The 16,106-nt window shown below is 44.4% G+C and overlaps 1 protein-coding gene across 1 annotated transcript; it reads left to right on the top strand.

Annotated features, from left to right (window-relative positions):
- Positions 1 to 159: 159 nt before the first annotated feature.
- ZNF329 (zinc finger protein 329) lies at positions 160 to 13,133 on the top strand. Its single transcript, XM_036273883.1, has 2 exons — positions 160 to 216; positions 10,157 to 13,133. Exon 2 carries the CDS (start codon positions 10,175 to 10,177, stop codon positions 11,792 to 11,794), a length of 1,620 nt encoding a protein of 539 aa, XP_036129776.1. The 5' UTR covers positions 160 to 216; positions 10,157 to 10,174; the 3' UTR covers positions 11,795 to 13,133.
- The last annotated feature ends 2,973 nt before the right edge of the window (positions 13,134 to 16,106 follow it).

Consider the following 16,106-nt stretch of genomic DNA (forward strand, 5'->3'; position numbering starts at 1 on the left):
GCGCGCGAAGGCGAGTCGGCACCCTGCTCCAGATGACCCGACTAAACGCCCGCAGCCGCCCGCAGGCCCCCGCAGAGGTGAACTCGGAACGCTCTTCCACACCGCGGTGGGCGCTGCGGAGCCTACGGGGACGCGCACATCCGGGTCTTGCCACGCGCACGCGCACTGTCCTGAACATGGCCGCCGCCGCCGCTGCCGCTCGCCTGTCTGCCGGAGGTGAGTCCCGCCGCGCCCCAAGCCTTTCGATGTCTTAGTTTTCCTCCGCGGGGAGTGTGCCCCGGGTTCCGCAGAGTTGTGAACGGCGCCGTGCAGGCGGGTTTCAGGCGGATAGTGGGCGCAGTCCTCTGGCAGGGCGGGGTTGGCGGGGGGCGAGGCTGCCCTCGCCTATGAGGGTGAGGCCGCCTCCGGGGCGGGAGGCCGTCCCCCGGCGGGTGAGGTTCCTCTGGGTGTGCGGATGTTCCCAGCCTTCCTCCTTCCCCTCGCGGAGCTCAGCCGGTTCTTCCTCAGCACCCTTTCGTGCCGGCCTGCCTGGTGTCCCGGCCGCGCCGCTCGGCGACCCCCGCCTACCGCTCCTTTGCTGCCGGCTGGCGGGAGGGCCTGGCGCCTGTGACCTGCTCCGTTTTCCGCTGAGTCCCGCAGGTGACAAATCACCTGTTTTTTCCTCACCTGATATTTGCCAAGTCCGGGCTTGGTGCAGTTCCCAATGAGGGCCGCGTTTTCCCACCTGTTTTATGGCAGTTTTGCTTTTCTCTTACTTGGTTTTAGTGGTTCATTCTCTTAGTAGCCCGCTCTTCCCCTAGCAGTTCATGATAAATGTTTTTACACATATAGAAAAGTTGAAATATACTGACCTGTTAATATCTCGTGTACTTGCTGTATCTCACATATTTCCCCTTGTCCATCCTATTACCTATTCATTACATCTTTATGGGGATGTATTTAAGTGGCAGATACCACCAGGCTTCCCCCTTAAATACCTCAGGGTGCTTAACATCAATTAGAGTGAAGCACTATTTTTTTTTTTTTTTTGGTATCCTCACCCGAGGACATTTTTCCATTTTTTGTTCAGATAGAGTGGGAGGGAGAGAGAGAAACATCGACGTAAAAGGGATACATCGAGTGGCTGCCACCCGCATGACCAACCAGTGCTGGGGACAAACTGTAACCGAGGTACATGCCCTTAGCGGGAACTGAACCCGGGTCTCCCTGGACCACAGGTCGACTCTAACCGCTGAGCCAAACCGGCCAGGGCTTTTTAAAAAGTTTTTAAGAGACTTTTTCTTTTTTATTGATTTTGCTTTTAAGAGAGAAAGGGGGGAGAGAAACATCAATTTGTTATTTTTACTTATGCATTCATTGGTTGATTTGAGTTCAGAACTATTGCTTTTTACAATTTTTTTTTTTTATCCTCACCCGAGGACATTTTTCCATTTTTTGCTCAGGTAGAGTGGGAGGGAGAGAGAGGAACAGAGAGAGAGAGAAACATCGATGTGAAAGGGACACATCGAGTGGCTGCCACCCGCACAACCGACCAGGGCCGGGGACAAACTGCAACCGAGGTATGCGCCCTTAGCAGGAACCGAACCCGGGTCTCTCAGGACCGCAGGCCGACGCTCTAACCGCTGAGCCAAACCGGCCAGGGCTACAATTTTTGAGGCAAAATTGAGGTACAGATTGTGGATGAAAAGGGGCCACCCGGGAAACTTAGGTAAGGCCTACGTGGCAGCTTTGCAAACCCAAAGACCTAAATTAACTGCAAAGGGTGGTCTGAAATTAAAACTTTTAAACTGAAAGCAGTTTATAGCAGGTAGTCATGTCCTCGTTTGGCATCTTCCCTGACAGAGGTCAATCTTTACCTTAACTGAGTCTGTCGTCTTTTTGCGACTATAACGTATTTTTGGAATATCAAAGTAACTTTCCTCTTTCCGGACTTCTCAAAGCACCGGCACTACTCTGCAGAGAACACAGGTCCCGTCATTGTTATTGAATTAATTGATTGTTGACTGTTAACTATCCTGTATCTACTTATGTAAAAGATGTGTCTATCATTTTACTTTTCATCCAATCCCAGCTCTCTGCTTTGCTTTCTGCCACCTCCCTAATCTAGCACCAGTGAATTTCATGTAACTCCCTGTCTCAAACACACATATATACATTCTCTTTATATATTTTACACAGACACACCAAAAGAATAAAAGATTTGATTGCTCACATAATGAGACTGTCTTGGGAGAGCAGGATAGTCTTCTTAAGGTAATTAAAAATAGCCTGCAAGCCCTGGCTGGTTTGTCTCACTGGTTAGAATGTTAGCTTGCGGACTGGAGAGTCCCAGGTTCGGTTCCTGCTAAGGGCATGTACCTTGGTTGCAGTTTTTCCTTGGCCTCAGTTGGGGTTGTATGGGTGTGGGTGGCAGCCAGTTGATGTCTCTCTCTCACGTCGATGTTTCTCTCTCTCTCTATCTGAAGATAAATGCAAAAAAAAAAGTCCGTGGGTGAAGATAAAAAAAAAAAAAAGTTTGAGAGAACAGGAAAAGGAGACTGGCTGGGCTTTTATTGTCATTAGAGAGTGGAGCTGGGATGAGGGTGGCCTTGCCTTGCTTGGGGCTTGCTTGCATGGTTTGAACTTCCTGCCAACCCCAAGGAGAAAGTATTCAGGCTTTATTCTTAGTTTACCTAGATGTGGGGTGAATGAAGGTGACAGGGATGGGGAGTGGTACTTGAAAGCTGTCAGCAGTCAATCATCAAAAATGGAGTCAGACTTTATCATAATTGGTAGTTAGGCAGGTGACTTTGTTAGGACAGGGCTAAAGTTGGTGGAAAACAATTTGTTTGTTAAAGATTGCATTATTTGAACAAGTAAACATTATCATGTTTGGTCCACAGAGATGGCAGGAACCATGCAGATGGACTTACACAGCTGAGATTTGGCAGCCATTGTCAAACACCCAGGCACTGGGCCTAAGTGGATTTCTCCACATGGTCATAGAGTTTGGGGATAAGCCCTTTAGAGGTGTGTGCCTGGGAAAGGAATTCTACACAACCTTGGCACATCCTATAAAACTGTTACTTCATAAAGTCTAGCCCTGGCCAGTTTCGCTTAGTGGTTAGAACGTCGGCCTGTGGACCAGAGAGTCCTGGATGGGTTCGGTTCCTGCTAAGGGCATGTACCTCTGTTGCGGTTCATCCCCGGCCCCGGTTGGGGTTGTGTGGGTGGCAACCAGTCAATGTCTCTCTCACATCGATGTTTCTCTCTCTCTCCCCCTCCCGCTCTATTTGAAGATAATTGCCAAAAGAATAAATAAATAACGTCTTAAGAGGTCTAGACCAGTGGTTATGACCCTGACAGACTCAACACCTGCTTATTTTTTAATGCAGCTTTACTGAGATAAATTGACAAACCATATAATCTACCATCTTAAGGTATAAAATGCACTGGTTTTCAGTATATCCACTAGGTTGTATATCTATTACCAATAACAATTTTAGAATATTTCTGCCATCCCTAAAATGAAAGCCTGTGCCCATTAGCAATCAGTCACCATCTCCTCTATCCCTTTCAGCCTAGGCAGTCATTAATCAACTTTCTGTCTCTGCATTTGGGTAGTCTAGACATTTCATGTAAATGGAATTACAATATGTAGTCTTTTGTTTCAGCTTCTTAGAATGTTTTCAAGATTCATCCACATTGTAGCATGAATCAATACTTAATTCATTTTTATGGATGTGTATCATTTTGTAGTACAGATATACCACATTGTGTTTACCCATTCATCAGTTCATGGACATTTCAGTTGCTTCCACTTTCTTGGATATTATGTATCATGCTTCTGTGAACATTCATGTGTAATTTTTGTGTGTGTATGTGTGGACATGTGTATGCATTTCGCTTGGACAAGTACCTAGGAGTGGAACTGATTGTAGTCATCCTAGTGGGTGTGAAGTGATATCTCACTGTGGTTTTGATTTGCATTTTCCTGATGGTTAATGATATTGCACATCTTTTCCAATAAGTGATTATGCTTATTGGCTGTTTGTATATTGTTTTTGGAGAATTATCTATTTTGATCCTTTGCCCATTTATTAAATGGGTTATTGATCTTTTTATTATTGAGTTGTAAGAGTTATTTATTTATTTAAATTTATTTATTTGTTGTTAATTCTCACCCGAGGATATTTTTCCATTGATTTTTTGAAAGAGTGGAGGAGAGGGAGGGAGGGAGAGAGAGAGAGAGAGAAAAACTTCGATGTGAGAGAGACACATTGATTGGTTGCCTCCCACATGATCCCGACCAGGGCTGGGGATCAAACCTGCAACCCAGGTATGTGCCCTTGGCTAGGAATTGAACCCAAGACCCTTTGGTCTGCAGGCCCATGCCCTTAACTGCTCAGCCAAACCAGCTAGGGCACTAAAGGTTTTAATTACCTACTGTTTTTTGGTCCCTTATGCTTTTGATGTTTTCAAGTTTCTGAAGGTTTATACCTGCTTTTCTTTTAGGAGTTTTATATTTAGGAGTTTTAGCTTTTATATTTAGGCCTGTAATCCACTTTCAGTTAATTTTTGTGTAATGTTCACTCTTTTTTTAAAAATGTTTTTATTGATTTTTTAGAGGGAGAGGAAGGGAAAGAAGAAACATCGATTGGCTGCCTACTGCACACCCCCTACTAGGGACTGAGCCCGTAACCTGGGCATTTGCCCTGACCAGGAATAGAACTGGGATCTCTCAGTACATGGGATGACACTTAATCTGCTGAGCCACACTGGCCGGGCTATAATGCTCACTCTTTATGATCAAGTTTTTGCAATGTTCCTTTTACCATCGTGAAAGGAATTTTGCAGATAACATTACATATCCACATAATTTTTAAAATTCTGAAGTCTTGTGTATACGTGGAGAATCAATGAAAAGAAAAGCATTTGTATTAAAATATATGTTTGTATATTTAAATGCTTGGCATAGCCACCCTAGAAGACATAGGAAGCAGCCTGGTGCTGGAGACTATGTTTGGATTAAAATAGGACAGCCCCGGCCAGTTTGGCTCAGCAGTAGAGTGATGGCCCTCGGGCCAATGAGTCGCTGGTTCAGTTTTAGTACCACGGTTCACCCCCAGCCCTGGGTCATGTAGGAGGCAACCAGTGAATGTGTCACTCTCACGTTGATGTTTCTCTCTCTCTCCTTTTCTCTCCCTTTTTCTCCCTCTCTCTCCCTCCCACTCTCTGTGAAGAAAAACAAAAATATCCTTGGGTGAGGATTTTAAAAAAAGGACAATCAGAATTTATTGTCTTCAGTGAAATTGAATGAAGTGAGGTAAGGGTAGATGCTGCTGGAACAGTGAATATTGAGGAAGTGGACCCAGATCAGCATATTAAATAGGAAAGTAAGAAAGACAGTACCTTGGTGGGGGCAGGTTCCAAGCACTTACACTATAAGGCATCCTAGGTTGTCTGGGTGAGTTGGGTCTTATCCGCAGGTGAGTCACCCGCTGTTTTATGACCTGTAATAGCATGGGGACAATTTATCACAGAAAGTTCTCCAAACCTGAGGTCTCAGCATGTGCTGGGTCAACATTCAGTGTATAGAAAGCCTTGGAGACCACCAGGTTGAGCAAAATTCGTAACACGGGGGCTTCAGAGAAGTGGCATGGAGGACAATCTGAGGAGGGTCAGAGGACGAGTTGGAGAAAAACAGTGAACCCCTCAAATATGCGAACAGATTCAAGGTGAATTTTTTACAACATAATTTTTGCAACATTGTTTAGCTAAAAATACTAATACACAAATGTGTATGAGACATTTATTTTATTTTTATTTTTGTTAATCCTTACCTGAGGATATTTTTCAGTTGATATTTAGATAGAGTGGGAGGGAGGGAGAGAGAAAAAATTATCGATTCAAGAGAGACACATTGATTGGTTGCCTCCTGCACAACCCCAACCAAGGCTGGGGATTGAACCTGTAACCCGGGCACGTACTCCTGACCAGAAATCGAACCCACAACCCTTTGGTCCATGGGTCAATGCTTTAACCACTGAGCAAAACCATTCAGGACTGAGACATTTTTAAAACAACCCTAATTAATGAAATTCAGTGCAATTCCTTCCTTAAATGCCCTAATTTAATACTATTTCCCCAGAGTGTCCTAATGTCTTCCTGTATACTGGTGACCATTTGTTCTTTTTTCTTTTTCATCCACTTGTTCTTTTTGCAATAACCTCACTATGACACTCACACCCTTATTGGCTGAGGGTGTAGTTGGAACAGGCACTTTTGTGAAGAAGAGAGATGCAGAGTAGAGAATGAGTTCATGAATTCAGTACAGAATCTGAATTTCCTTTTAGGTTCCTTCTAAATGAAGGCATCCTTTCCCTAATGTCTTGTAACACATGTAGTATTGTTCTGAAGTACCCCAGGTTGATGATATCTGCAGGTCCTTTGGGGCACAGGATGGCCAAATGTAGGCAGTTCCAAGCATGGTAGCAGATATGCCTCCCCAGCCCAGGCCCATCCAATGCCAGCAGTCCTCCCTGCCTCCATCTTTGTGACAAGCTGACACCTCCACAGATTTCCAGATGCCCGAGGGGATACTGCCAAGGTCAAGAGCTTCTGGTTAGGCTGGGGGAGACTTGTCCCCTTACAGGGGACATGTCTGTGCTTAGCATCACTAGCATTGTTCTTGAAGGTGTAAATTTACTTATTATAGCTTTATGGAGATGTAAATCATATACAATATGTTTCATCCATTCAGAGTTCACAGTTCAGTGATGTTTATTATATTCAAAAGTTTTGCAGCCATCACCATTTTGTAATTCCAGAACATTTTCATCAAACCGAGAAGAAACCCTATACCCATTAGTAGTCATTCTCCATTCCCCCCTTTTCCCAGCTCCTGGCAACTACTTACCGACTTTCAGTTTTTATGGAACTACATGTTATAAGCATCATATAAATGGGATCATACAATGTATACTCTTTAACTAAGCATAACATTTTTTTTTTTTAAATCCTCACCCGAGGACATTTTTCCATTTTTTGTTCAGATAGAGTGGGGGGGGGGAGACATCAATGTGAAACGGACACATCGAGTGGCTGCCACTCGCACAACCAACCAGGGCCGGGGACAAACTGCAACTGAGGTACGTGCCCTTAGCGGGAACTGAACCCGGGTCTCTCTGGACCGCAGGCCGACACTAACTGCTGAGCCAAACCTGCCAGGGCACTGAGCATAACATTTTTAACATTCATCTATGTTATTGAAGCCTGAGGATTTTTTCTTCCATTGATTTTTAGAGAGCGTAAGAGAAGGAGGGGAAGAGAAAGAGAGAGAAGTATCGATGTGAGAGAAACCCATTGATTGGTTGCCTCCTGCATGTGCCCCAACCGGGCCAAGGATCAAACCTGCAACCCAGAGCCCTGCCCAGTTTGGCTCAGCAGTTAGAGCGTTGGCCTGCAGTCCAGAGAGACCTGGGTTCGGTTCCCGCTAAGGGCACGTACCTCGGTTGCAGATTGTCCCTGGCCCTGGTTGGTCGTGCAGGTGGCAGCCACTCGATATGTCCCTTTCACGTTGATGTTTCTCTCTGTTCCTCTCTCTCCCTTCCACTCTACCTGAACAAAAAATGGAAAAATGTCCTCAGGTGAGGATTAAAAAAAAAAAAGAAAGAAAGAAAAGAAAACTTGCAACGCAGATACACATGCCCTTGACTGGAAATTGAACTGATGACCTTTGGTTCAAGGGCAGACGCTCTAACCACTTACCCACACCAGCCAGGGATTCAGTTTCTCTTATGACTGAAGAATATTAGAACATTCCATTATGTGGATTTCCACATTATGTTTATTAATTCATCAGTTGATGTATGTTAATTTGGATTGTTTCTACTTTTTGTTTATCATGAATAGTGCTGCTGTGAGCTCCTAATTCATGTACAGGTTTATTTGTAGACATGTTTGCATTTTTCTGGAATACACATCTAGGAGTAGAATTAGAATTGCTGGGTCAGGTGATGACTCTGTGTTTAACTTTTGGAGAAAAAGACTGTTTTCCAAAGCAGCTAAACCATTTTACATTCCCACCAACAATGTGAGGGTTCCTGTTTCTCCACTTCCTCACAACACTTGCTATTTTCTATTTTGTGGTTTATATTGACAACACTAGTGGGTGTGAAGTGGTATCTCACTGTGGTTTTGCTAGCATTTCTCTAATGACTAATGATGTTGATGATCTTTTCATGTGCAGATAATCTGTGTTTTCAGGGGATTTCTATTTCTCTCTGAAGTGGCTCTTTGTATCGTTCACTCATGTTTTGTTGTTGTTCTGCAAAAATTAATTTTAGAACTTGGCACTATTCCTTTGTCCCTTTTCTATTTTATTTTATTATTATTATTATTTTTTTTATGGTACATGCCCCTAGCAGGAACCGAACCCGGGACTCTCTGGTCCGCAGGCCGACACTCAACCACTGAGCCAAACTGGCCAAGGCCCTTTTCTATTTTATAATACAGTCTCTCCACTTGCCACTTGTATTTCGATTTATATCATGTTGTCTTTTGTTGTGTGGACATTTTTGATGTTGATGTCAGAGTTGTTAATCCTTATCTGTATGGTTTTTGCTTGTTAAGCCTTGTTGATCCAGGAGTGTCCCATTCGTGAAGGTATCCTACATAATTTAAAGTTTGCTTTTATTGTTGCGGTCTTTATCCACCTGGATTTTTTTTTCTTGATATTTTTTCTTTATTGATTTTAGAAAGAGAGGAAGGGAGGGGGAGAGAGAGATAGAAACATTGATGAGAGAGAACATTGGCTGGCCGCCTCCTGCATGCCCCTCACTGGGAATTGGGCCCACAACCTGGGCAGGGACCTGCAGGAGACAACCAATCGATGTGTCTCTAGCATCTATGTTTCCCTCCTCTCTCTCTCTCACCCCCTCTCCCCTCCCTCCCTCCCACTCTGTCTGAAAATAAATGGAAAAATTTCCTCTGGTGAGGATTAACAAAATAAATAAATAATAATTTAAAAAATATTTTTTCTGGCCCTGGCTGGTGTTGCTCAGTGGTTGGAGCATCAGCTCTTAGACTGAAGAGTCACGGGTTCAATTCCCAGTCAAGAGAACGCACCTGGGTTGCAGGTTTGGTCCCCAGCCTCAGTTTGGGCTCGTGCAGGAAGCAATCAATCAATGTTTCAGAGAGAAAGTGAGAGGGAGAAGGGAGAGAAAGATAGACACATTGATGATTAGGGAAACATCGATTGGCTGCCTCTTGCATACCCCCTACTGAGGATCGAGCCAGCAATCTGGCCATGTGCCCTGGCTGGGAATCAAACCAGAAACCTACTGGTGCTTAGGTGGACGCTCAACCCCTGAGCCACACCTGCCAGGCTCAATGTTTCTTTCTCACATTTATGTTTCTCTCTTTCTCTCTCTTCCTCCCTCCTTCCCTCCCTTCCAGTCTCTCTAAAAATGAATGAAAAAAATATCCTCAGCTGAGGATTAACAACAATATATATATATATATATATATATATATATATATATATATATTTTTTTTTTTTTCCTCAGGTAAAAGTCTAATTTCATTTTACCTAAAAAATATTGGGAGAGCCAGTTGTCTTGATGCCATGAAGTGGAGGGGTGGGAGGGTGGTCTGAGGAGGATCGGGAATGGTGATGACACCAGCGACACCTACAGAGTGCTGTCCCTTCTCCAACTCAGAACCAGCCTCAGATGTGATCTGACTCCCCTAATAATCCTGCAGGGTCACTGAGCCAGTGCTCCATCCCATGCATGAAGGTAGATCTCTGGCTACCAAGCAGGGGTGCAGCTGATTCAGTGCTGTCATATACACAGTGGCTGAGGAGGTGTTCCAATGTGAGCAGTGACACCTGGTCTCGCGTGCCACAGGCTAATCCTGTTGGTGATATTTACCCCCAGGACTGTTCCTCCTGCCTGTTCTTTAAGAAGATGAAAATGCTCTGTAGCTCTCTTTGATCCCGTTCTTGCCTCCATCCCTTGATTCTCAGCTTATCTCTCCCTTGTACAGTTGTGAATTTGAGAAAGAAAACAAGTAAAAACACACACCCACATCCCTGCCTGTTACCATTTTTCATTATTTTTTCAGCTGTAGCTTCATGTACTGAACTATGTCTTTCTCATTCTTCACTTTTCAGCCTGTAGCACAAGACAGAATGACAGCTCAGAATATTCCTGAGGAAGAAATATCCGGGGACGTGGAAATGGAAGGATTTACGAGAGAGGGTCCCCATTTCTCCATTCCAGGTGACAATTGGGACTGTAAGAGCTGGGAGGGACACCTGAGGCAATCGGCTTTAACTCAGGAAAAGCCAGGGGCTCGGGAAGCAATTTGTGAGTGTCCTGGACTTGGGAGGCCTTTGAGTGCAAGCTTAGACCTTCCACCATCTCAGAGGATTCCTACAACAAATGGTTTCCATGTGCATGACTCAGAGATTAGAAGTTTGGATTGTGACCCAGCTTTCTACAGTTCTCAAAAAGGTTGTATAGCTAAGAGAACTAGTGACAGCGATGCCTGTGGAAAAGCCTTCAGCCATTCCACTGAAGTTATTCAACAACTTGGAAGAAATCAAATGAAAGAGAAGCCCTGTAAATACCCTGAAAGTCTTGAGTCTTTTGACCATTTTACCCCTCTTGGTGAACAAAAAATAACAAAAAGAGGGAAGAAATTCTATGAAGGCAAGGAATTTGGGGACATCTTTGCCTTGAGTTCATCTCTTAATGAAATCAGGAGGAGTCACCCTGGGGAGAAGCTGTACAAATGTACCGAATGTGACAAGTGCTTCAAACGGAACTCTTCTCTTGTTTTGCATCACCGAACTCACACTGGAGAGAAACCTTATACCTGTAATGAGTGTGGAAAATCCTTTTCTAAGAACTACAACCTGATTGTGCATCAAAGAATCCACACAGGAGAGAAGCCCTACAAATGCAGTAAGTGTGGGAAAGCTTTCAGCGATGGGTCAGCTCTGACACAACATCAGAGAATTCATACCGGAGAGAAACCTTATGAATGCCTAGAATGTGGAAAAACCTTCAACCGAAATTCATCCCTGATTTTGCATCAAAGAACTCATACAGGGGAAAAACCATACAGGTGTAATGAGTGTGGGAAGCCTTTCACAGACATTTCCCACCTCACTGTACATCTCAGGATCCACACTGGAGAGAAGCCCTACGAATGTAGCAAGTGCGGAAAGGCTTTCCGGGATGGCTCATACCTCACCCAGCACGAGAGGACTCACACTGGAGAGAAACCCTTTGAATGTGTGGAGTGCGGAAAATCCTTCAACCGTAACTCTCACCTCATCGTACATCAGAAAATCCATTCTGGGGAGAAGCCCTATGAGTGTAAAGAGTGTGGGAAGACTTTCATCGAGAGTGCGTACCTTATCAGGCACCAGAGAATTCACACTGGTGAGAAGCCCTATGGCTGTGACCAGTGTCAGAAACTTTTCAGGAACATTGCCGGACTCATCCGGCACCAGAGGACTCATACTGGTGAGAAGCCCTATGAGTGTAGTCAATGTGGCAAAGCCTTCAGGGACAGCTCCTGTCTGACCAAGCACCAAAGAATTCACACCAAGGAGACTCCTTACCAGTGTCCAGAGTGTGGGAAGTCCTTCAAGCAGAACTCTCACCTTGCAGTACATCAGAGACTACACAGCAGGGAAGGTCTCAGCCAGTGTCGTCAGTGTGGGAAAACCTTTAGAAGGAACTCAGCCCTGGTTCGACATCAGAGAACACACCCTGGAGAGCAACCCAAAGAAATATAATAAATGTGGGTACACTCGTTTCCCAAATGCTCTTGAAAACCTGTGTGAAGGAGGGGTGTCTTCAGGGATTACTGCTCCCTGTCATTACAAAAGAATTTTTAAATTCATGTGATAAAATCTTTGTTTTTTAATTTATTGAGTTTTTTAGAGAGAGGGGAAGGGAGAGAGAGAGAAACATTGATTTGTTGTTCCACTTATTTGTGCATTCATTGGTTGATTCTTGTATGTGCCCTGACCTGGGATCAAACCCGCTACCTTGGTGTATTGTAACTGCGCTCTAACCAACTGAGCTAAATGGCCAGGGCCAAGAATTTTTTTTTTTAACTAAAAAAGTATATCAACTGCAATGCCACTCTCTCTGATACTCATCATTAGTATTCTAGTGGCCGTCCTTTCCCCATCTTTTTATATGTACATAATTTTGCATGGTTGGGGTTACATTACACACATGGTTTTTAAATATAGAAATGTATTTTAAAATATTTCTCTTCCCTATCCAGTAAATTGAATGTGAGACATTCTTTAGCCATATTATTAAGTTGATACATTAGGGAACTCCTGGAGGGAACCCAAGATGGTAATAAATGTGGAAAAGGCTTCAGGAATGATCAGCCTGTATGGAACATGATAGTGCATACACTGGAATAAAACCTGTGGATGTCAGGAAGATGTTTCTCCGTAGACACCCAACTTCCTATGTCAGAGTGTGTAAACTGAAAGAACCTGTGAATGTATTCAGTAACTAATTGGTACGAGGAATCCTTTAATTGGTAGTGTCTGCCTATTGTACATAAGCCAAATCTTAGCAGAATCAAGTGTGATCAGTGAGAGCAGCTTTCGGCAGGAGCTCTTATTGTCTTGTCTGGATCAGCAGCAATATCCTGGTGAGAGGCTCCACAGTTCTCCACACCATAGCAAGTGCAAAATTTGAGGAGATTGCTGTTTGGATTTATTTCCCTCCTGCCAGGTACTGAGGACTCATTTCAGAGGAGGCACTTGGAGGATGACAGTGCTTGTTAATGAACAGTGACACTATCCCTCTTAAGAAAAGACAAGCGGGCTCATACTAGGATACTGCGGGATGCTGTAGAAATGTGATGCACTGCTTTAGTTGTTGCAACAGAATTCCTGAGTTGTTATGTTTACCTTTTCTCCCCCTGTTGTTCATTTAGAAAACTTCTGATTTGTTCCATGCTGAACCATAATTGTAAAAGTTTTGTTGACATAATGAAATGTTATAATATGGCAGGCAACAACAAAAAATGGCATAAAGTAGATTTGCTGCTGTATGACAGCCATGTGAAGATATGTTTACATATGGATGTAGAATGGACATTGATCATGGAGAAATAAATGTGGTTTTCTTAGGGAACTGCAATTGTGTATGATTTTTTTTTCTTGTTACAAGTCATACATTGTTGCTATAATGATTTGATAAGGAATAAAAAGTCCCAGGACAATAATTTCCTCCTTTGGGACTTGGATTATGAGGGGATCACCACCTGGCTGGTGTGGCTCATGGATTGAGGGTCATCCCATGGACTGAGAGGTCTGGGTTCGATTCCCAGTTGGGGCACATGCCCAGGTTGCGGGCTCAGTCCCCAGTGGGGGGTATGCAGGAGGTAGCCAAAACATTCTCAGATTGATGTTTTGAACTCTCCCTACCTCTCTGTATTAAAAAGTCAACAAAAACATATTTTTATTTATTTATTTTATTATTTTTTAATCTTTACCTGAGGACATTTTTGCATTTATTTTCAGATAGAGCAGGAGGGAGAGAGGGAGGATGAGAGAGAGAGAAACATCAATGTGAGAGAGACACATTGACTGGCTGCCACCCGCATGACCCTAACCAGGGCTGGAGACGAACCGTAATCTAGGTATGTGCCCTTAGTGGGAACTGAACCCGGGACTCTCTGGTCCACGGGCTGGTGCTCTAACCGCTGAGCAAAACTGGCCAGAGCAAAAGAAAATATTTTTTAAAATGAGGGGTATCACTGTGGAGGAGTGGGTGGGCCTCAGAAAATGGGGAGTAGGAGGCTATGGAGAGGTGAGGGATGACCTGGGAATGTCCTTCCTGAGGCAGGTGGCCAAGTGAGAGCCACTTAAGCTGTATGACATTGCATCAACGTTGGGGAATGGCTTCCCTGGGAATTCTCTTTTTTTATTCTTTATTGATTTTAGAGAGAGAGGAAGAGAGGGAAAGAGAGACAGGTAAGTATCAATGAGAGAGAACATTATTTGGCTGCCTCCTGCATGCCCCCCACTGGGGATTGGGCCCACAACCTGGGTATGTGTCTTGATCAGGAATTGAGCCCTGGCCGGTTTGGCTCAGCGGTTGGAGCGTCGGCCTGCGGTACAGAGGAATTGAACCAGTGACCTCTTGGTGCATGGGTGGACACTCAACCACTGAGCCACACCGGCTGGGCTACATCCTATTTCTTTCCAAAATGGTTGTACCATTTTGTTTTCCCACCAACAACAAATGAGACTTCCTTTCCCTCTGCATCCTTCTCAGCACTTGTAATGTCTATTTTATTTTTATTTTAGTCATTCCGATAGGTGTATGGGATCTGTGAAAGTAATTTTTGTTTTTACATAGAGTGGAAGGGAGAGGCCGAAAGAGAGAGAGATTGACTGGTGGCCTCCCACACGACCGTGACTGGGGTCGGGGATTGAACTTGCAATCCAGGCACTTGTCCCTGACTGGGAATCGAACTCAAGACCCTTTGATCCATAGATTGACGCTCTAACCACTAAGCCAAACTGGTCAGGGCATGTGAAAGGTACTTTAACCTCTAAAAAGGCAGTAAGTCTGGTGGTTTGTTTTATCAGTCAGCTTAAGGTAAGTTAGGCTGCAGTAATGAATAGCAGCAAAAATCTTCGGGGCTATCAGAGCAGCCTCTCTCCTGGGGCATTGCTGATCTCATGGCACAGTAAAGGAGGACAGGTGAATCCATGTGGAGGCTCTGAGAACTGCTCAGAAGTAGCACCCCACACTTCCACTCACTGTCCATTGCCACAGCAAATCCAAGACCAAGCATGATGTCACTGGAGCAGGGATGTGTCATCTTCCCTGTAAGAGAGGCAGCAGATATTTTCAACCATAATACAGGTTACCTCAGCTGTCTGCATAATTTTTTTTTTGTTTTGGCCTGGCAATAATGTTTCCATTGGTAGCCTCTGTTACCTCCATGGCCCCATGTTTTTCCATCTCCCTCTTAGTCACTCCTTTCCAGTTCAGTAGCTTCCCTGCTCTTGCTCAAACGTGCCAGGCATGTTCTCTTCTCTGGGACTGTGGTCACTGTTCCTTTTGTGGGGACCCTTTTTCCCTAATACCTCCAGCTCACTTCTTCACCTCCTCTCATTCATAGCACATATCACCTTCTCAGCAAGGCCTTGCCTGACTTCTTTAAGATTGTAACTGCCCCTGCCCAACACACACACTCCCTTGTTCTATTCCCTGGCATTGACCACCATCTGACTGATATACCAGACATTGTAATTGTTTATCTCCCCTGCTGGACTGTAAACATTAGGCTCTGTTTTCTGTGGTATCCCCGACCTGTAGGATACAGGAGCAGGTACTCAGTAAAAGAGTTAGATGGAAGTGAACCAGCATGAGTGAACAGTGGACAGCCTCACACTGGGTACACAACGTTGTTTTCCGATTCTGAAGTAATCCTTGCTTACTGAAAGATAAGATTCAGAATATACAGAAAAATTGGAAATAAAGAAATTGCCTCCAGAATCTCACCTGTTACCAGCAATCAGTGTCTTGCAAAAACTCTTCTGGTTCATTAAATCAACAAACATTTTATGGGCATCCCTGATGCCGGCACACAGACCCCTGGGTCGTCTAACTGGGAGCATGACAGTGTATTCCGCCTCATGGAGCTGTCCAGCTAGAGAGAAAAATGGGCATTTATCAAACAATCATGAAAACATCAATGTGAAATATAGGGAGAAGAACCAAAATAACAGAGCCAAGAGCTGAGAGAGAGAGAGAGAGAGAGAGAGATTAACCAAGGGGCGGGGAGGGAAGACTGCCCCATACAGGGAGTGGCATGTCTTGTGGGAGTGGTGTAGGGGCACCGGGAGGAAGAGGTGATGGGAGTGGGCAGGACAAGGTAGACAGACCCTTGTACACCTCAGATTCTGTTAGATGAGCACTCAGCATGGAAACTCAAGAGGCAAGTGACCATGGGAAAAACAGGGAAAGGAGGCAATCAGATGAAGAAAAAAAGGCCAAGAAGGGGCCATTTGACCACGTCAAATACCAGGGAGGGGCAGTAAGGCCACAGGTAGAATC

This window comes from Molossus molossus, unplaced genomic scaffold (genome assembly GCF_014108415.1).
Source record: "Molossus molossus isolate mMolMol1 unplaced genomic scaffold, mMolMol1.p scaffold_m16_p_21, whole genome shotgun sequence".
Lineage (NCBI taxonomy): Eukaryota > Metazoa > Chordata > Mammalia > Chiroptera > Molossidae > Molossus > Molossus molossus.

Excerpts from the sequence above, each read along its gene's own strand:
- ZNF329 (XM_036273883.1), top strand. The coding sequence starts at position 10,175 with ATGACAGCTCAGAATATTCCTGAGGAAGAAATATCCGGGGACGTGGAA.